Source organism: Diceros bicornis, chromosome 28 (assembly GCF_020826845.1).
Source record: "Diceros bicornis minor isolate mBicDic1 chromosome 28, mDicBic1.mat.cur, whole genome shotgun sequence".
Lineage (NCBI taxonomy): Eukaryota > Metazoa > Chordata > Mammalia > Perissodactyla > Rhinocerotidae > Diceros > Diceros bicornis.
Window position 1 is genome coordinate 9,962,306 of NC_080767.1, and position 26,152 is coordinate 9,988,457.

The 26,152-nt window shown below is 37.7% G+C and overlaps 1 protein-coding gene across 1 annotated transcript in view; it reads right to left on the reverse strand.

The window, feature by feature from the left end:
• ERP44 (endoplasmic reticulum protein 44) overlaps positions 1-26,152 on the reverse strand; it is an 85,306-nt gene that overhangs the window by 24,417 nt on the left and 34,737 nt on the right. Inside the window, exons 4-6 of the mRNA XM_058523655.1 lie at positions 25,864-25,979; positions 2,093-2,277; positions 707-822 (exon numbers count right to left, since the gene is read on the reverse strand). Of these exons, the coding sequence (XP_058379638.1) occupies positions 707-822; positions 2,093-2,277; positions 25,864-25,979 (417 nt within the window). The remainder of the gene's footprint in view (positions 1-706; positions 823-2,092; positions 2,278-25,863; positions 25,980-26,152) is intronic.

The window sequence follows — 26,152 nt, forward strand, 5'->3', positions numbered from 1 at the left end:
AGGACACAAGTCAAGAGCTTAGCCTTGGAAAGGAGCGTTGCTCCTCTGAGACAGGGGAGAGAGAAGAAAAGGGGGTGGAGAGCCTGAGAGGAACAAAGATGAGGAAGCTCACGCTTCTTAACGAGCAAGACGATGTGTTGTTTCAGTGTGGAAACCCCACAGGTCAGCATTCTGCACGACACAGGATAGTGTCAGTAAATGAGCTGAAGAAAAGCATGCGAGTTAGTTGTTAGCTTATTCATTCTTTTCCTCTTAACCATATTCTGAAATAGAATATAGAAAGAAAAATAAGCAGACTTTTTATCTCTTGCAAGTTCAGAGATATCTAGTTGGTGACTCTAAGAAGACTGAGACAAGGGCCAGCCTAGTAGGTAGGGGCCTAGTAGTTAAGTTCAGCACCCTCTGCTTCAGTGGCCCGGGTGCAGATGCCGCGAGCGGACCTACACCACTCGTCAGTGGCCACACTGTGGCAGCCGCCTACATACAAAATTGAGGAAGACTGGCCACAGATGTTAGCTCAGGGTGAATCTTCCTCAGCAAAGAAGAGGAAGATTGGCAACAGATGTTAGCTTGGGGTGACTCTTCCTCAGCACATAAAAAGGACTGAGACAATTTCTGGAAAGGCCATCCTCAGAAAATGACACAACAAGAATTGAACATGGCAGCCAAGCTGTCCCACTTACACACTCGCAATTAAGATACTTACCCAAATGCAGAAAGGAAGGCACAATCATCATGCAAAATATTTGCTACTCTTTCAAAAACTCTATAGTTTTCTGAATCCTTTTGCTCAAAATATCCAATGATATTTCTTTTGCTGCGCTGCAAGATAAGGTATGTAATTGTTTTACAAACACATCGAGTTCTATAAACATGTTATTTCATTTACCCAGCTGTTGTTCAGTTATCTCCAAATGAAGTATGACTATCTATAAATGCATATTTGGCTTTTAACATCTAGTCCAAAACTATTAAAGATTACATTGGGTTGAAAACAATCTCAACTACAATCTAATGTAATTCTGAACATTTCCTTCTAGCATTTTATTTTAAAATTTCCAGAAATAGATAACTATTTAATCAGTGACAGTCTTTTCCTAACTAAGGTGACTAAATCTAAAAGGTGTTAAAATAGTACATCAATTCATCACGTGTGACTGTAGGTAGAGACTCCTCCATGGCTCCCTCACACTCCTACACACCTAGGTATACTCGAATGCAAGACCCTGCCGGCTCCTTACCCAGGCCATTTCTCAGGGTTGTGCTTACAGCAAGCAATACGGAGGACTGGGGTAATGCCTCCCTCCAGGACAAACAGCAGGCTTACTGCTGGCTCTGGAACCAGAGTTCCCCAAGCCTGGAGTTCTTCTCCTGTAACACAACTGAGTGTATGTGCAGGCATCCATCTGGGCCCTCTGTTCACCTCTATAGGACTTGGAGGGCAAGGAAACAAATGCAAACATGCTCATGCTGTTTGCTGTGACATGAGCAATAAAAGTCCTTTGTCTCTGACCCAGGAGCTTTGTGCCTTCTGACAGCATCCATGAAACAGTAACTGGCTAACTTACTAGCTTGTAAGTAAATATCAAATCTCAAACCTGACAATGACAATCTAAAGCCCAAACTCAATTGTTTTGTTTTTTTAAACACTACTTCGTGTACAAAGAAAAGCATTTGCTAAGCTTATTATTAAGGGGGACTATTTTAGAGGACACTAAAACCTATACAAAGAGCTCACATAGGAGTAATTAGAGCAAATACCTGAGGGTCTCCACCAAGGAAAATATGGCAACTTTAGTTGTGAATGCCTGATGTTAACTTCTATTTCTTCATAATTTAGGCTACCCTTTGCCCTCAATTAAGCCAAATTAGTACAACTTTACTGTATGCTATGTATTTTATCCAAAGGTTCAGTAAAACATTAGCATTTCCTTTGAGAATTCAAGAAAAATTCAACTGGCTAAGCATGCATATGTCAAATCCATTGCAATGAACTATAAGAAAATGTCCAGATTCTTTGATTGCATAAGAATTTATTTACATTAATTAAACAGGCAATGTTCATTTGATCTAGCAAAAGTTAACAACTTACATCAAGAGTGGTGACTTCTGCTAAGTCATGAAGCTCCTGAACGGGGTCACTTTTCTGTTGCCTGATGTAATCTGCGAGGGCCTTCACTGATCGCTGACCCCTGTACTCTCTCTTCATCATCATCCCATTACGGAACAGTTTGAGGGTCGGGTATTTGCTTATCCTATATCTCTGGGCTATATCAGCTAAAAGAATGAAAAAGAAATTAACTTCACCCTCGTACTTGGTCTGGGTGAGCCCATTAGCCCAACAGTCAAAAATCTTACAATTATTTAGTGTGAACATCTGGTTCATATAATTCTTTTTCAGTGTTAGAGAAAAAAAATTAATCGTGACAAGTTTATATTGGTTAAGAGGCCAGACTCTGCCTCTTAAATATATTGCCTGATTTAAATCCCAAATTTGTTATTTACTGGTGGTGTGAATTTGTAAGTTCCATCAACTCTCTATGCCTTAGTTTCTCATCTGTTATGCAAGGATAATAATTTCTACCACATAGGGTTGTTTTAAGGACTAAATGAGATAATACAAATGGCAGGACACAGTAAACTCTCAATAAGTGTTAGTAAATATTATTATAGATATATTCCAGAATAGAATTAGAATGCACAAAATTCCAATTTTGAAAACAGTCATTCAAGTCACTTTATACTGTAAGGTTGTCTTACAGCATTTAATAAAAGAAAATTAAATTTAAATTAAAACTACTCTCAAAGGCTAAAAACTAATATTAGGTTCTTTGCTAGAAGAATAATATATAATCCCAAATATGCAAATTTTGTGTAAGCTAATACAATAAAACCCAAAACTCAGCAGTATACACTAAAAAAACCCCTTTATTATGACCTATGGGTATATTCTCAGGCAGTGGAGACACATACACACACACACACACACACACACACACACACAAATCATTAAAATTAGTGTTTATAGTCTCAAAATAAGAACCTAAATCAAAATGTATGCTGATCTCATTTTTAGGAATCACCATTACTAAGACATAGACTCAATTAGAACGGAAGAGCCTTTAAATTTTTCTGCTGTTATTTCTAAGAGGTGGCACATAGGAGAAATCAATGTTTTCTAGACACTGGAAAAGCTCAAATGTCATGCTAGTCAGGTGTATGAGATTGATAAAAGATGCACTGAAATTTCAGAATGAAAGGGACCTGAGAGAGCATTGAAGTGGCCTAAAACAGGTGAAAATTTTTTTTCTTAACTGAGTTCTAAAATGAGGGCAGTGGGCCGACCCCGTGGCTTAGCAGTTAAGTGCGCGCGCTCCGCTACTGGTGGCCCAGGTTCGGATCCTGGGCGCGCACCGACTCACCGCTTCTCCGGCCATGCTGAGGCCGTGTCCCACATACAGCAACTAGAAGGATGTGCAGCTATGACATACAACTATCTACTAGGGCTTTAGGGGGAAAAAAAATAAATAAATAAAATGAGGGCAGAATTCTAAAAGGATGGCACAAAAAACTCTGAAAATTCTCCTACCCTGCCTCCATTTCTAGCAGTTACAAAACAAAACAGAACTACAATAGGCTCTGTTGACCACCTAAATTTTCTAGGAAATTCGATGGTAGAAACAACTGTACTGGAGGGTATTTACATCTATGTGTGCTGACAGTTGCATGGGTGTATTCATAGGTCAAAACTTATCAATTTGTACATTTTAAACATGTACAGTTTGTTTTATGTCAGTTATACCTCAGTAAAGCTGTTTAAAAAAATCTAAATGAGGGCTGGCCCTGTGGCGTAGCGGTTAAGTGCTTACGCTCCACTGCTGGTGGCCTGGGTTCGGATCCCGGGCGCGCACCAAGGCACCGCTTGTCAGGCCATGTTATGGCAACGTCCCACATAAAGTGGAGGAAGATCGGCATGGATGTTAGCTCAGGGCTGATCTTCCTCACACACACAAAAAAATCTAAATGAACGTTGACTATACAAAGCAACAACAATAGTTATGCCTTGCAGGGTCTAACACAAATTAAAATACATGATGACAACAACAGCAGGGGAGAAGAAGTAAGCAGGAGGCTAATGATTCCAAGTGTTCTAAGGTCTTAACACTGCCCAGAAAGAGGTAAAAGTACTTATAATATTTTGATAAGTCAAGGTTGCATCCTGTTCTCTCTTGGATAGGCAATCAAAGAATACTAAAATGGTGTAGTAGAAGTTAAGGATGGAATAGGGGTTCTCAGAGCGGGGTTTGGAGAAAAGGCTATGTAATTAAGATCACATAACACTTTGGTAAACTCCAAGGAGGATTTATAAAGGGGGATATCACTCTTAAGTACTAAAATTCTTTAAACAGAAGACCAATATGAGTAAACAAAAGGAACTACTGGTCATATATGAGATCAAGGAGAATATTTTATTTACCAAATCACAAAAATCTGAAATAATATTAAGATATCTTAATATACACATATTTAATATAGACACTAATCTGTTTGGTTTAGGAGTTAGTACTTCTTGAAGCAGAAGACTAGGAGACATATTAGCCATAAGCCCTTTTGCAGCCTGATAGATTATAATGAGAGAACAAGTTTTTGAGGTGTTATAAAAATGGTGGGTTCTATTACATGAGCAAGGAATTAATGAGATTAAATTGGTACTACAAATTGAGGGGTCTGAGAGGTTTCACAAGCAAGTAGAAGTCTTTTAAGATAAACAGAGGGGCCGGCCCCATGGCGTAGCGGTTACGTGCGCGGGTTCCGCTGTTGGCGGCCCGGTTTGGATCCTGGGCGCGCACCCACGCACCGCTTGTCAGGCCATGCTGAGGGGGTGTCCCGCATAAAGTGGAGGAAGATGGGTACGGATGTTAGCCCAGGGCCAGTCTTCCTCAGCGAAAAGAGGAGGATTGGCATGGATGTTAGCTCAGGGCTGATCTTTCTCACTCACACAAAAAAGATAAACAGAGGCACTTATTAAAAGGCAAAAGCCACAAAGGCTTAGAAGATGATCAGCTCAGAGAAATAATAAAAAGTAAGGAACTTTACCTTCCTAATTCAAAAATACATTCAGTCTCTAGCACACTACACACTGAAACCTAGCATATTATAAAATGAATTTTTGCAGTAATGTATAAATGAAAAAGTTTTCAATAAAAATGATTAAAATTAGGTTAAATAGTTCTACTGGCCAATGCTACAATGTTGTGGTCTGGAATATGGAAAATATCTTTTGAAAAAGTTACTATTTCTCCCAAATATCCATCATTAGACTGGTTAAATAATATGGTACACCCATACATGGTTAAATAATATGGTACACCCATACAATGAAGTACTACGCTGTTATATAAAGGAATTAAAAAGATCTTTCTGGGCCGGCCAGGTGGCTTAACGGTTGACTGCGCACGCTCCGCTGCTGGGGGCCCGGGTTCAGATCCTGGGCGTGCACCGACCACCGCTTCTCCGGCCATGCTGAGGCCACATCCCACATACAGCAACTAGAAGGATGTGCAACTATGACATACAACTATCTACTGGGGCTTTGGGGGGAAAAAAAAGGAGGAGGATTGGCAATAGATGTTAGCTCAGAGCCGGTCTTCCTCAGCAAAAAGAGGAGGATTAGCATGGATGTTAGCTCAGGGCTGATCTTCCTCAGAAAAAAAAAAAAACAAAAAGATCTTTCTATGCTGCTAAGGAGCAATCTCCAAGATACACTGTAAGTGAAAAAGTCAGGTGCAGAAGAGGACGTATAGGTATGATATTTTGTGTAAAAAATATGGAGAAGAAACTTGGGAAAGAAGTATGAATATATATGTATATATACCTACATACATATATTGTGTGTGTGTGTGTGTGTGTGTGTGTGTAAGCAAGCATATATATCTTTGCCCCCTCCTCCCTCTAAAAAACACCACCAATGGGAGAAAATGCAAGGAGAGGTCACAGATGAAATTTAAACTTGGTTTTATAGTTTTGACTTTAGAACCATGGAAATGTTTAACAGTAAAACAAAATTAGATTTAAAAAATTTTAACAATGGCGTTGCTACTTTGAAATAAATACACACCCATCTTACAGATAAAGCACCTGAGTAGTTATGCTAATACCATTAAGAGTCAAGATTTCCAGCATAAGAGAAAAAAAGATACAAATATAAAATTGAGAAAATTAAGTAAAAACCCTGTAATATTTAATTTGAATTGGAACTACCAGCAAAAACTCATGATGTGTTTTTCTTTTTCAAAAATGTATCTTTCTAAGTGCTTTCCATGGAGAGTTTTATTGGCCAGTTCTACCAAATAAATATTTAAGGAAGAAATAATACCATTTGCACACAAACTTTTCCCGAAAATTGAAGAGAAGGGATTACTTCCCAGCTCATTTTATGAGGCCAGCATTACCCTCACACCAAAACCAGACAAAGACATTATAAGAAAAGAAAATTACAGACGAATACACCCAATAAACAAAATTAGAGAACTTACACTAGTGGACTTCAACACTTACTGTAAACCTACAGGAATCTAGACAGTGTGACACTGGCATATAGATAGACAAACAGATCAATGGAAGAGAACAGAGTCTAGAAATAGACCCACATATACACGGAGGAGTGATCTTTGACAAAGGTACAAAAGTAAAATCTCACTATATACCACTTATAAAGCACACAGCTACACACAAGGATGCAGAAAGCTTGAAAGTAAAAAGATGGGGAAAAATACGCCATGCAAAAACTAATAAAAAGAAATCTTGTATAGCTATATTAATAGAAATAAGTAGACATTAAGGCAAAAAGCATTACTAGAGATCATAATAATAAAAAGTTCAATTCCCCAGGCAGATATAACAATTCTAAATTTGTATGCATGAAATAAGAGCCTAAAAATATATAAAGTAAAAAACGACAGAACTACAAAGACAAATCTACAATTACGGTGGGAGATTATTAACACACTTCTGGTAACTGATAACACAAAATCAATAAAATATAGAAAACTTGAACAACAACTAAGAAACTTGACTGAATTGACACATAAAGGATATACTACCCCAAAGCTGCAGTATACACATTCTTTGAAGGTATATATACCATATAAAAAACAAACTTATGATGAATCACAAAAAAAGTCTCAACAACTTGCAAATGACTCAACTCAGAGAAAATAAAGAAACTTCTCTATACCCATAGATCAAAGATGAAATCACAAGGGAAACTGGAAAATATTTTGAACTGAATGATAATGAAAATACATATCAAAACTTATAGCTTGCAGGCAAAGTGATACTTAGAATGAAATTTACATTAAAATGGATATGTTGGGGGGCAGGGGAAGCTGAAAAACAAAGAGCTCAGCACTAATCCTATAAAATTACAAAAAGAACAAATTAAAAACAAAGAAGAAAGAAGTGAACGAGAAAGATAAAAGCAGAAATCAATGAAGTGGAAAACAAATATATAATAGAGAAGATCAAAAAAGCCAAAATCTGGCTCTTTGCAAACGCTAATACCCTTGGAGAAACTAATTCAAGAAAAAAACAGAGAGAGAAAACACAATTAATTTCAGAAACCTAGCATGAGTCTTTAACTCAGATAAAAAGAGAATATCATCAAGAGCTTAATGATAATAAATTTGGAGATTTAGATAAAATGGAAAAATTCCCATGAAAAGCACAACTTACCAAACTGACGCTGGAATAGAAAATATAAGCGGTCCTAAAATTATTAAGGAAATTGAATCTGTAATCCAAAGCCCTCCCACAAAGAAAACTCCATTCCTAGAAAGCTTCCCCAGCAAGTTCTACAAAACATTTAAAGAGTGAGTAATGCTGCTTACACAACCATTCCAGAGAATACAAAAAGAGGTAACATTTCCCAACTAATTTTATGAGGTCAACATAATCTTTCTGCCAAATCTGACAAGGAAATGATGAGAAAAGAAAAGTATATGTTAGCCTCACTCAAGAACATAGATGCAAAACTTGAAAAGAAAATGTTAACCAGAATTTAGCACTACGTAGAAAGGATGATACATCACAATGAAGCTGGATTCAGTCTAGCACTTCAGTTTAATGTCTGAAAATCAATGTAATTCATGATATTAACAGAATAAGAGAAATAAATTCTACTACCTCTCAGAAGAAGCAGAAAAACATATGATAAAATTCAACACTCACTCACACTTAAATATTTTTGGCAAACTAGGAAAGAAGAGAACTTCCTTAATCTGATAAAGGATATCTAAATAAACAAATACCAAACAACTTGATAGTAAAATAGGAAAAGCTGTCCTGCTGAGATCAAGAAAGAAAGAAGGAAAGACGCCTATGATTACTTCTGTTAACACTGTACTGGATGGAGTTCTTAGTGTAATAAGATAAGAAAAAGAGGGCTGACCTCGTGGCTTAGCGGTTAAGTGCACGCGCTCCGCTACTGGCAGCCAGGGTTCAGATCCCAGGCTCGCACCGACGCACCGCTTCTCCGGCCATGCTGAGGCCGTGTCCCACATACAGCAACTAGAAGGATGTGCAACTATGACATACAACTATCTACTGGGGCTTTGGGGAAAAAAAAAGGAGGAGGATTGGCAACAGATGTTAGCTCAGAGCTGGTCTTCCTCAGCAAAAAAAAGAGGAGGATTAGCATGGACGTTAGCTCAGAGCTGATCTTCCTCAAAAAAAAAAAGATAAGAAAAAGAAATAGAGTATATAAACACTGGAAAAGAAGAAATAAAAATGTCATTATTTGCAGATGATCTTATTGAGTTCACAGAAAACCCAAAGGGAATCTACAAAAGGATTCCCACTTCCAAGTAGGATGTAGTAGGTAGCAGAAATCTATTGCTCCTGCTGTGACAACTAGGAAAAACTGGATTTTTTTAAAAAATCACATTTTTAAAGATACCAGAGACCATGAAACCAATGAAGACTAAATGAATTGAAATTCCAGAAAGGAAAGGATCATTCTTAAGTCAGCAAAGATCACTCACTGGCCATTTTCTTTCCTACAAGTTTCCTATGTAATTCCTCTTAGAAATTAAATCTGCAATTCGTGCAGATTTAGGGCTAAGGATTACACCTGCACAGGCAGAAAGAAAGAGAACTCAGTGAAGCTTTTCATAGTCACCTGGGCTGGAACAGTGGACTGAAAGGACCCTGAAACACACAGCAAGTTTTCCCCAGAGGACACCTACTGAGTACAGGGGTGGCAAAGGAAGCTGTGGGCTGGGCCAGAAAGACAGAGTGAAATCTCCTCTGCCCTTGTGGTGCTTAGGTGACAACGCCTATTTGTGGAAAGGGCCTGCACCAGCATGAAACACACAACCAAGACATTTGCCAGATTTTTTTTTTTTTTTTAAAGATTTTATTTATTTATTTTTTCCCCCCAAAGCCCCAGTAGATAGTTGTGTGTCATAGCTGCACATCCCTCTAGCTGCTGTATGTGGGACGCGGCCTCAGCATGGCCGGAGAAGCAGCGCGTCGGTGCGAACCCGGGATCCGAACCCGGGTCGCCAGCAGTGGAGCGCGCTCACTTAACCACTAAGCCACGGGGCCGGCCCCCATTTGCCAGATTTTGAAGCTGCATAGGCAAGGAAGCATCTAGATGTTGAAAACACCAAGAATTTTTAAGACAAACTGAAAGAAAGATATTTGTGACATATATTAGAGACAAATTATTAATATTCAGAATAAATAAAGAACAATAACCAAACGACCACCAAAAAGATAAATGGGCTAAAGATATCAGTCAATTTATGAAAGAAACACAGATGGCCAATAAACATGTGAAAACATGCTGTGTTGTAATCAAGAAGTTACAAATTAAAACTACCAGAAAACATTTTGCCCATCCTATTCAGCAAAATAATAATTAAAATAATTTTTTAATTCAATAATATCAAGCCCTGTGAAGGGAAAATATTCCTACTAGGTCCAATGGAGGCACACATTCAATGTTAATAAGGCTACACTAGCCTAGCTGGTGCCTAATTTGCCAGCTGGAAGCCAAGGAACTTTTTTCAATCCTCAAAGGATTGGCAGAAAGGATATGAGATGGACCCAAAAAGAAAGGAACTAGTCTAATAGGAAAAATCTATTTTCAATTTGTGGCCTAAGGATCGGCATGAAAACAGACAGCAAGAGGCACTGCTAGAGACAATATAATTTAGCTTTTAACTTTCTTAACTTGGTGAATTAGTGGGCATAATGGGAAAACAGTGTGCTGATAGCAAATATGCATAAACTAGAAGTAAAATAAATCAGGCTAGAGATAGACTCCACAGAGTCTTAAACGCTAAGTTAAAAGAGTTTGAATTTTATCCTATACTATGTGATAAGCAACCACCGAGCAGTAGAGCTGGGCTTTAGAAATATTCACCCGGCCGTGGTGGAGAACCAGGGAGACTAGCGAGGAAGCTACTGCAATAGGCCTGGTAGAAATAACAAGAGTCTGTTTACAAACTTAAACATCACAGCCTTTAGGTTGCCTTAAAATTCTAGCTATGGATAGACAAAGATTAAATAATACTTGAAGACTTTTAGGGTAAGAGAGACTTGCTTAATTCTCAAACAACATCATGGCAGCAGGTATGCTGCATAATGAGGTGGCTTTTAATTACTAAGAGACAAAAACCTTAAATTACATCAATCAATAATATCAGACATAAAGGTGACTTTTTACAAGCTTTGGTCAAAAGTGATTTTAAGATAATTACAATGTGACATTTTGACAATATAACAAAGAATTAATTTAGGGGTATAATAAATGGGTTTTTTTTTTATTAACTGGATGGATCAAATGTTAAAATGGATGTCACAGGAATTATAAATTTCAGAAGGTTAACAGCTTCCTGATTGGAAAATTAGCATGTACTTTTGCTTCAATGGTCACTTACTTTTCCTTGACGAGTTCTGCCTACCTGCCTCACTAATGCCCAGCAGGGCTCCAAACGGGGCAAGTGCCTCATGCTCCTGTCTCACAACGTCCCTCCCCGCTATGATTATCCATGGCAGTCAGTACAAAGGGGCAAATGATTTCAACAGGATGGTCTTACTCTTTTTCTGGTTTCGGAATAAGGACCACTACTGCCTATGTACCTTTTTCCATTCCCGAACCATGCCCTCTCCCCAATAAGGCAAAAGAACCCAAAATAAAACAAAAACACAACAAAATAAAACCCTAAAGAGGACTCAGGCTAAAACTGCTCATCCAAGTTCTGTTTCATGCATATGAATTCTTCACTGTATATTTTCTTTTCTTTTTAAACTTTTTTTATTGAAATATATTTGACATAACATTGTGTAAGTTTAAGACGTATAACATGGTGATATGATACATTTATATATTGCAATGACTCTCATTGTAGCGTTAGCTAGCACCTCTATCACTTCAAATAATTATCATTCCTTTTTGTGGTGAGAATAATTAAAAGCTAGTCTCTTAGCAAGTTTGATGTTTTTAATAAAATATTGTTGTCTATAATTATTTTCTTAATGCCTCATTTATGTATAGCTCTTATAAAAGCTTCTCAATTTCCAATGTGGAAGGTTCAAGTTGCACTGAAAGGCAGACAGGTAAGGGTAACTCTGGTATTTGGGACAATGTGCTACCTAATTCCAGGACAATTATAAATTACTTTCCTAAAAATACTAGCGGAGTCTGAATGTGTGCACTGACCAGCAAATAATGTATGAATGTCTCCTGCTGAGTGCCATACAGCCTACAGCCACTGGAGGTCAGCAGAGAACCTGGTCCCACCAGGGGCAGATTGGTGGGACTTTCTACATCCAAGGCAGCATGACCCCCAGGGAGAGTGATAAATTCTACTTCCAACCTCCCCAAAGGAGGAGGCTGCAGTAGACAAGATAAAGGGAGATCATGATCCACGGTTGAAGCAAGGGCAAGTTTTAATTGTGTGTGTGTGCAAAAATTTTGGAAAACAGAGACAATTACAAAGAACCACCTGTAATCCAACCACCACTGGAGAAAACCATTATTAACATTTGCTTATATTTGGCTGACTTTGAGTAAAAGTTGCCTAACTAGCAGTGACATGTTTCAATCAAGAAAAAATAAAACTCTGAGGTTAGTCATATAGCAAAGCACCAGCATCAAGACATGAAGAATGGGTATCAGCAGCATGGAAGAAGATCCTAGAAAGAGTAGAGTAACACACTTTAATCAAGAGCATTACCAACACTCCTAATAGCACAGAAGTCCATATTGTGTGGAAAAACACAAAAATCAATGACTCAAAATTGGAAAGTGATGCACAAGAGTCAGAGTCAGAATGTGAAATTGTTTTAGGATTACTTGAACAAATTTATTTTCCTTTTTAGGTACACACATTAATGATATGACAAAAAAACTATATCTAAGTCTAAAATAGTTCCTATGACATATAAAAATTCTAAGTGATAAGAAAACACTGTGTTGTTCAATTTTTCTCAGTTTTTTTCAATTATAGATAGCAATGTGCCTTATAATCAATGACAAGTTAGATTTGACAAAATAGTGCAGAAAATACTTCATTGTATTGTTGGGAGATAATGAAATAACCTATTTAAAGTACTTAACATAGTACCTACAAAATTAACATTTCATAAATGCTGGTCACTATTCACTATTTATTACTCACTTATCCATCCACCTCTTCAACAGCTATAACCAAACACTCACTATGTGCTGGGCACCATTCCAGTGCTAGGGACAGAGGGGTAAAAAGACAAGGTCTTTGCCCTTACAGAGCTTACATTTTATCATTATTATTAACATTAATATTACTACATCTGCTGCTACGACTTCTGTTTCCACAGGCTAGAATCTTAAATGAAAATCTTAAGCGCTTAAAAATATAATACATATACCAAAAAGATGGATTTCCTAAGCACAGTATAAGAGAAACCCTCTATAATAAGCCAACAATAAATATATCTTCACCAGAGACGTAGAGATTCCTTTTGGGCCCTCCAGATGGGAGAAGCCAAATGGGCAACTGTCAGATCTGTGAGGAATATGAACCCGGGCATCCCCAGTCCCTGCAGGATGAGTGAGGATACCTGCCCTGCTCTCATCACGGGCCATAAACGCCCTCTGGGCAGGGGGAAGAGGCTGTTCCTCAACATTGTCTTTTTTTTTTTTTTTTTGGCCGAGGCAGACTGGCCCTGGGCTAACATCCGTGCCCATCTTCCTCCACTTTATATGGGATGCTGCCACAGCATGCCTCGACAAGCGGTGTGTCGGTGTGCTGCCGGAATCCGAACCGGCAAACCCCATGCCACCACAGCGGAGCACGCGCACCTAACCACTTGCGCCACCAGGCCAGCCCCAACATTCTGTCTTTTTAATTGCGCTGACTTCTTTTCCTTTTTTCCTTCCTTCTACTCTCCTTCTACTTTGTTCCCTACGTTAAATATAACAAATGGAGAATTTACGGGCTTAGGAGGTGAACTAAATTTTGCCACTAGATGAGGATTATTCAAGCTACAAGCTTTACACTGGGATTTCAAAAAATATTCCTAAGTCTAAATAGTTGGAAGCTTCCTGATGACACTCCAGCGTCAGTTTGAGTTCAAAATTCTCTTTCTACAGTTCCAAACTTTTTTGGGGGGTGGGGGGAGGGGGAGGATGAGGCAGGGAGAACAAAAGGGCTGACTAGGTGAAATCAGCCTGTTATATTCACTCTTGCCTTCTTTCCTTCTCCAGTTCCAAGTTCTCAGCCTATTTACCTGAACTTTTCAGGAAAGAAAGTCCTAGGAAGGGCTATCCAGAAGTGAGGTCGAGATGGAGCAGAAAGCACTCCACAGGATGCTGCTCCGTGGGAGAGAGGGAGATGGAAGGAGTGCAGGCAGCAAACCAAAGAACGGCCTCCTGTAAGTACGTATTGAGATGAGTTTTCCTGATCAACGAGTAAACTGGCATAGAGCACAACTCCAAAAGAATTCCCAGAACATTCTAAGGAATAAGTACATGCATTGCCTCCCACAGGGACTATGTTGAAAATACTCACTTGGAATGTTTTATGAAAATTAGTGCCATTACATTTTCATATTGTTATATAATTGTGTTGTTTGTTTCTTGACTTTATGGTCTCACCTCATCCTCAATTCTTAAACAGGGATGACAAAGGAAAAAACTGTAACACAGCATTGGCAGAAATTCCCAAATGCAAGACAATATACAAGATTTGTGGCCAAGATACACACATTCACAACTAAATTAAGACGTGTCACACCTCAATTTGAGCTTGCAACACGTTATGAAGCAATAAATAGTCATTAAAGATTTTAAAAATTCAATGCAAGCAAAGGTTGATTCATACATTTTGCCACATTAACTTCTTCCAAGAACCTGTGTTGGGTTTTATCAAGTCTTTCAGCATTTACTGATAGGATAAGCTGATTTTCCTCATTTTAGCTACTGACGGGATTTGTTCTATTTCCTAATATTAAGCCATCTTTATACTACTGGCATAAATTCTCCTTGGTAATGGGAGAATATTTACAAAAGGCACATCTATCTTCCATAACACCTGGTGGTAACACAGAGATGCTCATGTCCAGGAGACGGCAACTTATCAAAGAAGGTAGTTTCATGACCAAGAAAATGGCCTCAACTGCCATATCTGCTCATGGGAGGTTTTCACTGAAAAACTGAGTCAGCCACAGAGAGACGTGTGGGCCAGTTTTCAAAAGCCATCAAGTGGCTCTAAGTATTCCTCAAAATGCCAGTAAAAGTCTATTCGAGGAAATTCTTTTTAAATTCAATAACTGTGGTTGGAGGTCATTTGTCACAGTGAAAATAAACAGAAATTACAATTAACAATATCACAGTAAACCTGTACAGTGCAGATTAAGCTTCTCCCACACACTTTTTCTCAAAAACCCTAAAGCAATAGGCCCTGCTCCCTGCTCTTTTCTTAACCAAAGACAAATTGCAGGTTCAGTGACTTTTTATGCCAACTTTCTATTTTGGAAATTTTCAAACTTACAGAAAAGATGGAAAAGTAATATAATGAGCACCTGTACACTAGATTTAATATTTCACCACATTTGGTTACCACATTTCCCTTTCTCGCTATACACATACACACTTTTGCTGGTGAGTGCTCAATCAAGCTCAGTGATTTTCTTTTTTAAGTAACTTGCCCGGCTGTATATGACTGAGTGAGTAGGGGGCTTCTGGTACTAGAACAAAGCATTCTACTTTAGTAGAGGGCTGGGACGTAGAGTATAGAAACAGTAATAACAGAAACGATACCATATACAGAAGAGGAAGGGAAGCTTCCTAACTCATTCTATGAAGCCAACATTACCTTGATACCAAAACCAGAGAAGGACAACACAAAAAAACAAAATTACAGGCCAATACCACTGATGAACATGGAAGCAAAAAACCTCAACAAAATATTAGCAAATAGAATACAACATTACATTAAAAAGATCATACACCATGATCAAGTGGGATTTATTCCAGGGATGCAGGGATGGTTCAGCATCCACAAATCAATCAACGTGATACATCACATTAGCAAAATGAAGAATAAAAATCACATGATCATCTCAATAGATGCAGAGAAAGCATTTGACAAGATACAGCATCCATTTATGATAAAATCTCTGAATAAAATGGGTAGAGAAGGAAAGAACCTCAACATAATAAAGGCCAATATGACAAACTCATAGCTAATATCATACTCAACGGAGAAAAACTGAAAGCTATCCCTCTAAGAACATAAAGCAGACAAGGATGCGCACTTTAGCCACTCTTATTTAACATAGTAGTGGAAGTTCCAGCCAGAGCAATCAGGCAAGAAAAAGAAAGAGAAGAGATCCAAATTGCAAAGGAAGAAGTGAAACTGTCACTACTTGCAGATGATATGATTTTACATATAGAAAACCCAAAACACTTTTAGAAATAATAAATGAATATGGTAAAGTTGCAGGATACAAAATCAACATACAAAAATCAGTTGCATTTCTATACACTAACAACAAAGTAGCAGAAAGAGAAATTAAGAATACAATCCCATTTACAATTGCAACAAAAAAATAGAATACCTAGGAATAAATTTAACCAAAGAGGTGAAAGACACGTACACTGAAAACTATAAAACACTGTTGAAAGAAACTGAAAAAGATGGAAAAATATTCCATGCTCATGGATTGGAAGAATTAACATAGTTAAAATGTTAAAGCAATCTACAGATTCAATGCAATCCCTATCAAAGTTCCAACAACATTTTTCACAGAAATAGAACAAAGAATCCTAAAATTTATATGGAACAACAAAAGTCCCTGAATAGCCAAAGGAATCCTGAGAAAAAAGAACGAAGCTGGAGGTATCATACTCTCTGACTTCAAAATATGCTACAAAGCTACAGTAATCAAAACAGCATGGTACTGGCACAAAAAGAGACACACAGATCAATGGAACAGAATCGAGAGCCCAGAAATAAACCCACACATCTATGGACAACCGATTTGACAAGGGAGCCAAGAACATACAATCGAGAAAGGAAAGTCTCTTCAACAAATGGTGCTGGGAAAACTGGACAGCCACATGCAAAAGAATGAAAGTAGACCATTATCTTACACGAGACACAAAAATTAACTCAAAATGGATTAAAGACTTAAATGTAAGACCTGAAACCATGAAACTTCTAGAAGAAGACATAGGCAGTACGCTCTTCGACACTGGTCTTTGCAGCATATTTTCAAGTACCACGTCTGACCAGGCAAGGGAAACAACAGAAGAAATAAACAAATGGGACTACATCAAACTAAAAAGCTTCTGCACAGCAAAGGAAACCATTAACAAAATGAAAAGACAACTTAACAATTAGGAGAAGATATCTTCAAACCATATATCTAATAAGGGGTTAATATCCAAAATATATACAGAACTCATACATCTCAACAACGAAAAAACTAACAACCCAATTTAAAAAAGGGCAAAAGACCTGAAGAGACATTTTTCCAAAGAAGATATACAGATGGCCAACAGGCACATGAAAAGATGTTCAACATCACTGATTATTAGGGAAATGTAAATCAAAACTACAATGAGATATCTCCTTATACCTGTCAGAATGGCTGTAATTAACAAGGTAAGAAATAAAAAGTGTTGGAGAGTGTGTGAAGAAAAGGGATCACTGCTAGTGGGAGTGCAAACTGGTGCAGCAACTATGGAAAACAGTATGGAGACTCTTCCAAAAATTAAGAATGTAACTACCATACAATCCAGCTATTCCACTACTGAGTATTTACCCAAAAACCATGAAAACACGAATGCATAAAGATACACGCACTCCTATGTTCATTGCAGCATTATTCACAATAGCCAAGACTTGGAAGCAACCTAGGTGCCCAAGGGACGAATGGATAAGGAAGATGTGGTATATATACACAATGGAATACTACTCAGCCATAAGAAACGATGAAATCCAGCCATTTGTGACAACATGGATGGACATTGAGGGTATTATGTAAAGTGAAATAAGTCAGAGGGAGAAGGTCAAATAACATATGATCTCACTCATAAATAGAAGATAAAAACGACAACAAACAAACACAGAGAGACAGAGACTGGATTGGTGATTACCAGAGGGGAAGGAGGGAGGGAGGAGAGCGAAAGGGATAATTTGGCCCGTGTGTGGTGATGGATTGTAATTAGTATTTGGGTGGTGAACATGATGTAATCTATGCAGAAAAAGAAGTATAATGGGGGCCGGCCCGGTGGCGCAAGTGGTTAAGTGCGTGCGCTCCGCTGCGGCGGCCCGGGGTTCGCTGGTTCGGATCCCGGGCGCGCACCGAAGTACTGCTTGGTAAGCCATGCTGTGGCGGCGTCCCATATAAAGTGGAGGAAGATGGCCACCGATGTTAGCCCAGGGCCAGTCTTCCTCAGCAAAAAAAGAGGAGGATTGGCGGATGTTAGCTCAGGGCTGATCTCCTCACAAAAAAAAAAAAAAAAAAAAGAAGTATAATGATGTACACCTGAAATTTATACAATGTTATAAACCAATGTTACTGCAATAAACAAAAAATTTTAAATAATTATAACACCACTTACAAAGAATTGCATTTTTGTCTATACACTGACCCATCAGAGATCATTTAAACAGATTATTATATAATTCGCATAGACATTTTTAGTCATTTTTACATAGAAATTGGATGAATTCTCAGTTTTTATGAGAAATCCAATTTAAATTACTTTATTTTGACCTTCAAAATAGCATAGTTACCCAGTAAAAGCTGCATGCTCCTGGGTTACAGTCTGGCTCCCTCTATTTACTATGTAACCTTGGTAAATCATTCAGCCTCTCTAAGTCTTTCAGTGTCTTCATCTGTAATGCAATGATATACTCCAGCTGTCTGAAAGTCCAATGTTCGTTCCCACCTCAGAAACTTCACACCTACTCCTCCTTCTGTCTGAAATACTCTTCTTCCTCTATTTCCCTTAAAAATCCCTACTCTTCCTTCAGGTCTTGTATCATCGTCTCAGAGAGGACTTCTCTATCCCCCCAGACTAAGTTACACTCATATTATCTCGTAGCACCCAAAACCCTCCCTTCAGAACAATCATCATGATGAGCAATTGTGTATTCATTGCTCTTGCCTTTGTGGGTGTGTTTGGTTCATTGCTGTATCTCTAGAACCTACCACACTGCATTACAAAGGGTAGGCATATAAAAAAAATGTTGAATGAATAATACTATCTAACTCAAGGGGTTGTGGTGAAGATAACTGAAATAACACACGTAAAATCATGCCTAAATGCACAGTAGTTTTTCCCAGCAATCTGACTAGACACTTTTTACAGGAACTTTTCCAAGAAACAACACTATTACTTTGAATGGAAGGTCCGGGTGACACAGTGAGTCAGAAGCAAGGCAGACAGACTAAAGTATAAGAGGGCAAGACAGACAGGGTGCCACAATGCCAGACAGGTGATTAATAAGAATGAGACATATGTGGGCAGGATGATATCCTGATTCTGGGGTCACCTTCTGCCTTTCCTAGGAAGCTTCATATAGATCTTCTGCCTGACAGAAACTAATCTTGGAGCAGCAAGGAGGTACACTTGGTTGGAAAGAATACTGTAAGGAAATACAGACCACAAGAAGTAAAACTGTTTCTATTTGCATACAACATAATTGCCTAAGTAGAAAATTCTATGGGATCTACATAAAACTTATTAGAACTAATAAGTACCAATATAAAAGATCAACATATAAAAATCAAGTTTTTTTATATACTAGCAATGAACAATCAGAAATTAAAATTAAAAAATCAATTAGCATCAAAAAATAAGAAATACTTAGGAATAGTACATCTCACAAAAGACGTGTGAGACCTAAGAAAAAACAGCAGACAAATCCAAAATGAGGGACATTCTACAAAATACCTGACCAACTGACTCCTCAAACCTGTCAAGGTTGTGGGAAAAAAGGGAAAGCATGAGAAATGGACAGATGAGAGGTAACCTTATAAGAAGACCTGATGACTAAATGCAATGTCTTGGATCTTGAAACAGAAAAAGGACATGAGTGGAACAACTGATAAATCTGAATAAACTCTATACTATAGCTAATAGTGATGTACCAGTGTTAGTCTCTTAGTTTTGACAAAAGTACCATGGTAATGTAAGATGTCAACATTACAGTAAACTGGGTAAGGAGTATAAGGGAATGCTCTGTATTATTTTTGCAACTTTTCTATATCTCTACAATTGTTCCAAAAATAAAAAGTTTATTTGAAAAATATCATTTGCAATAGCTTCAAAAAAAATACTTAGGGATAAATCTGACAAAGATGTGAAAGACTTATAGACTGAAACATTGCTGAAAACTGTAAAACACTCCTGAGAAAAATTGAAAAGATCTAAATAAATAGGGAGATATACAATGTTCATGGATTGGAAGATTCAAATTGCTAAAATGACAATTCTCCATAAATTGGTCCAAGAATTCAAAGTAATCCCAATTAAAATCCCAGCAGTGTTTTTATCCCCACTTTGACTATAAATTAACAAGCTGATTCTAAACATCATACAGAAATCCAAAGTAACTACAATAGCCAAACCACTCTGAAAAAAAAAAATACAAAGTTGGAAGATTTACACTACTAACGCCAAGACTTATTATAAAGCTACAGTAATCTAGAAAGTGTGGTATTGGTGTAAACATAAACAAATAGACAAATCACAGACAAATAGATCAACAGTACAGAATAGAGAGACTAGAAATAGATTCACACGTGTGGTTAGTTGATTTTGACAAAGATGCAAAGTCCGTTAGTAAAGAAAGGATAGTCTTTTCAACAAATAATGTCAGAACAGCTTGATAACTATATGTAAAAAATGAACTCCAATTCACACACTGTGCCACATGTAAAAACTAACTCCAAATGGATCACAGACCTAAATGCAAAACTTCATACTATAAAATTTATGAAAGAAAACATAGTAGAAAATCTTTGTGATCTTGGATGAGGCAAAGATTTCTCAGACACAGCATCAAAAGCATAATTCATTTAAAAAGGATAAATTGGATTTCATCAAAATTAAGAATATACACCCTTCAAAAGACGCTCTCAAACAAAATTAGAGGACTCACACTTCCCGATTTCAAAACTTGTTACAAACCTACAGTAATCAAAACAGTGTGGTACTGGCAAAAAGACAGGTATATAGACCAATGGAATGGAACAGAGAGCTCAGAAATAAATCCTCATATATGGTCAAATGATTTTTGACAAGGGTGCTAAGACCATTCAATAGAGAAAAGATAGTCTCACCAACAAATAGTGTTGGAAAGCTGGATGCCCACATGCAAAAGAATGAAATTGGATCCTTACCCTGCACAATATAAAAAAATTAACTCAAAATGGATAAAGACTGAGGGGCCGGCCCGGTGGCGTAGCGGTTAAGTTTGTGCATTCTGCTTCGGCGGCCTGGGGTTCACCAGTTTGGATCCTGGGCACGGACCAACTCACGGCTCATCAGGCATGCTGAGGCAGCGTCCCACATAGCAGAACTGCAACTCAACAACTATGATACACAACTATGTATTGGGGCTTTGGGGAAAGAAAATAAAAAGAGGAAGACTGGCAACAGATGTTAGCGCCAGGCCAATCTTCCTCAAACAAAAAGAAAAAATGATAAAGACCAAAACGTATGATCTAAATTATAATACTCTAAGAAGAAAACATAGGAGTAAAGTCTCATGACATCGGATTAGCAATGATTACTTGGATATGACAAAAAAGAACAACTAACAAATGTAAAAACAGATAAATTGGACATCAAAATTTAAAACTTCTGTGAAAACACAATCAACAGAGTGAAAAGGCAACCTACAGAATGGGAGAAAATATCTGCAAATCATATATCTGATAAGGGGTTAATATCCAGGATATATAAAGAACTCCTATGACTCAACAATAAAAAAAAATAACCTGATTTAAAAATGGGCAAACGACTTGCACAGGTATTTCTTCAAAGAAGATATACAAACGGCCAACAAACACATGAAAAGATGCTCAACATTACTAATCATTAGGGAAACGCAAATGAAAACCATGAAGAGGTAGCACTTCACACCCTTTATGACAGTTATTATCACAAAAGCAGAAAGTAACAAGGGTTGGCAAGGATGTGAAAAAATTGAAACCCTTGTGCACTGCTGGCAGGAATGTAAAACTGATGCAGCTGCTATGGACAACAGTATGACAGTTCCTCAAAAATTAAAAAATAGAATTATCATGTGACCCAGCAATTCTACTTCTCGGTATATATCCAAAAAAAAATTGAAAGCCAGGTCTCGAAGAGATAATTTGTATGACCATGTTCACAGCAGCATTATTCACAATAGCCAAGAGGTGGAAGTAACCCAAGTGTCCATCAACAAATGAATGTATAAACAAAATGTGGTCTATACATACAATGGAATATTATTTAGCCTTAAAATGGAAGGAAATTCTGACACACACTACAACACAGAGGAACCTTGAGGACACCATGCTAAGCGAAATAAGCCCGTCACAAAAAGACAAACACTATCTGATTCCACTTATAAGAGGTATCTAGAGCAGTCAAATTCATAGAAACAGAAAGCAGAATGGTGGTTGCCAGGGGCCGGGGGGAGGAGAAATAGGGAGTTGTTGTTTAAAGAGTATAGCGTTTCAGTTTTGCAAGATAAAGTTCTGGAGACAGGTTGTACAACAATGTCAATATACTTAATGCTATTGTACTGTACAATGAAAAATGGTAAAGATGGTATATTTTATGTTCTGTGCATTTTACCACAATTAAAGACACCCTTAAGAGAGTGGAATGAGGGCCGGCCCCATGGCTTAGCGGTTAAGTGCACGCACTCCGCTGCTGGCGGCCCGGGTTCGGATCCCGGGCGCGCACCCACACACCACTCCTCCGGCCATGCTGAGGCCATGTCCCACATGCAGCAACTAGAAGGATGTGCAGCTATGACACGCAACTATCTACTGGGGCTTTGGGGGTGAAAAAATAAATAAATAAAATCTTTAAAAAAAAAAAAGAGTGGAATGGGAGAAAATATTTGCGAATTACACAAATGAAAAAGAACTTGTATTCATAATATATAAAGAGATCTCAAAACCCAGTAAGAAATTTTTTTTTTGAGGAAGATTGGCCCTGAGCTAACATCTGTTGCCAATCTTCCTCTTCTTTTTTCCTCCCAAAGCCCCAGTACATAGTTCTATATTATAGTTGTAGAGTTGTAGCTCTTCTATATGAGATGCTGCCTCAGCATGGCTTGATGAGCAGGGAGCAGGTCCACACCCAGGATCTGAACCAAAGAACCTCGGGCTGTCGAAGTGGAACGTGAACCCAACCACAGTGCCACTGGGCTGGCCCCAAGAAATTATTATAAAAAAGAAATTATTATACCTGTCAATAATTTAACAAATATGTTAAATTAAATACAATGACCATACCAAGTGTTGGCAAGAACATGGAACAACTGGAACCCTCATACACTGCTAGTAGACATGTAAAATAGTACAAATACTTTGGAAAACAGTCTGTCAGTTTCTCAAAAAGTTAAATGTACACCTACCATATGACTCAGGTCTTTCACACCTAGGTATATGACCAGGGAAAATGTAAGCATATGTACAAAGAGTTGTACCTGAATGTCCACAGCAGCTTTATTTGTAATAGCCCGAAACTGGAAACAAACCAAATGTCTTGTCTGTCAATAGGTGAACAGTTACACACATTGTAGTATAAGCCATAGAATGGAATGCCACTCAATAAGAAAACTGAATGATACACATAACAATCTCAAAGAACCACGTTGAGTCAAAAACAACAACATGCACACAAACACACAATCTACGATTCCACTTACATAACATCCTAGAAAATGCAAACTAATCTATAGCAACAGAAAGCAGTTCCATGGTCACCTGAGGATTGATGAGGGGAGAGAGGGACCACAAAAAAGCACAAGGAAAATTTTGGGGATGACAGATATGTTGATATCTTGATTGTGGTGATGGTTTCATGGGTATATACATATGTCAAAACATTTAATTGTATAATTTAAACTTGTGCAGTTGATTATACCTCAATAAATCTCTTTTTTAAAAATCAAATCCCACCAAAGAACAATCTGCCTAACAGGCACTTCTCTGCAGACCTCAGGATTCTTAAGGTCCTTCCAGTTCAAAACCTCTACAATCCATTTGGCACATAAGGGGTTACCCAAAATATAGTCTGTCTTATAATCTTTAAAGAGAGAGTGGAAAATGTGAATAAACCATCAATAAGGATTTCATAATGTCACTTTTAAAAATTGAAGAATTACACAGCAGGGAAAACATTTAAAGAGAATGCACAATGTCTCAGATATAACTTTTATTAGTAAAAAAACTAATTTTGTAGATCTCTCTGGTGGATCAAAAAGCATCTGAACTATGGCTATTTACTCCCATAAAAAGAGAACTTGAGGGCCGGCCCCATGGCTTAGCAGTTAAGTGTGCGTGCTCCGCTGCTGGCGGCCTGGGTTCAGATCCCGGGCGTGCACCGAGGCACCGCTTCTCCGGCCGTGCTGAAGCCGAGTCCCACATACAGCAACTAGAAGGATGTGCAGCTATGACATACAACTATCTACTGGGGCTTTGCGGGGGGAAAAAATAAATAAATAAAATCTTTAAAAAAAAAAAAGAGAACTTGATTACTAGCAATGATGTCAGATTACCTCAAAGGTAAGTTAATCTGTTTAAAAGATAGAATAAATGATATTTAGGTTTCAACGATAGTTAATTTATCTCCCCAATGACTGTAAGCTTGAGAGCATGATTTCAGATTTTATGGTCCAAATTCAGTGAAAGTAGGGACTGTTGTCTGCACTGTAATGTCTAATTAAATACATAAAGAATAGAAAGATTTGAAATGAGAGCCCACATGAAAACCATCATGTTTCCCCATTAGTCAAGGTGGGAGGAAAGATCCAGAAACAGTGTGGAAACGCAGTCCATGCTTGCACTGACCTTTTATTGGTCCCTTCATCCAATCTAGCTATGAACCTCAGCAGACAGAAGGGTAGGGTATGGCTTGTAAGATTTGAAATGCTTTGCTGTTAGCCTTTTCTCCCTAGCACAGAGTTTTACCAGTAAATCCCTAAAATGTTTATTGAACAGAAAAGAAGCAAATAGATCTATGAAGGAATTTGGTCAGGAGATCTGGATTCTAAATCTGGCTTGACTAGCATTAAGCTGTATGACATTGGTTAAGCCACTTGATTTCCATTTCCTCATAAGTAAAATGAAAAGTCAGTGTACACACACTAATTGTAATTGTCAGGTTGAGTGTAAAGGAAAAGAAATTTGCACAATGGGAGAGTTCTGTATTCATTCCAACTTACCAATAACTCAATGCAACAAGCTTTTAATGAGCAAGCTCTGTCTCCCAGAAACTGTCAGATGCCTGAGATTCAGAGATTAATGAGTAGTTTGGTCTCCACTTAAAAGGGAGCATTAAAAACAAAGAAAAAAAAAAAGTTCCTGCCTTTGAAGAACTGACATCACAACTGGTGAGACAACTAACACACAATGAACCAGAACCAGAAAATGCGTTTGGTACTATGAGAGAGGAAAGTTCAAGAATAATGATGGGAGCACCCAGGAGGAAACACCGCTGCAAGCTCACTAGCTCAAGTTAGAGAAATCTGTCATGTATACAGAAAACTGGGGCGATTTTATAGAGAATGCTCCACTGGGACAGGTGAAATCCAAGAGGTTGGATTTTAAATGAGTCTAACCTAAGTTTCTCAACACTCTCAATAATTAATCAGTAATTACACCTCAAAGATAGTCCTAGCCAATCTTGGTAGAATCTTTTATATAACAGAAACACACAAAAATCTGAGACTGTTTTATTTGAAATGACTACAAATGGTATTTCTGCATGATTCTAAAACTAAGAGAAATCCATTTTTTCCCCTAAAACTATATTTCAATTTTATTTATTGATTTTGGTATTTGCTTTGGTAGAAAACATTGCTAGTTAAGATTTACTGCCTATAAGCTTGCCCTACTATATTTTAATGAAAAAAAAATTTTTTTTAAAGCCTTTGCACAGGCAAAATGGAAAGTAGTATTACAAGTACATAAAGATCGAAGGTCACTAGACTCTTTTTGGTTTGTTCTCCACTTAAAGCAGAGCACTTAAAAAAAGAAAAGAAAAATATGTGTGCACGTGTTTTTGTTTGTGTGTGTGTATGTAGGAGAGATGGGGATGGGACAGTTTCTTCCTACTAAAGTACTTACAGTGCTGATCACAATCAACTCTGGCAAACACTACTTGATTTTCATTTGGATATTCTTCCTTAATGACATTGGAAGCTTCCTCAAAAATTGGATGCAACATCTGGCTGAAACGACACCTATGCACAGAGAAGGATATCAATTAAAACTGAAAAGCAGAAAAGCAATAAAATCTTATTTCAGTTATTATTATTCATTGATATTTAGAATACGTACAATAAACAGATTTTGAGACAATCACGTACTAGTTAGTCATGGATCTTAATGTCATTCATTGGAGATGAAGACCATT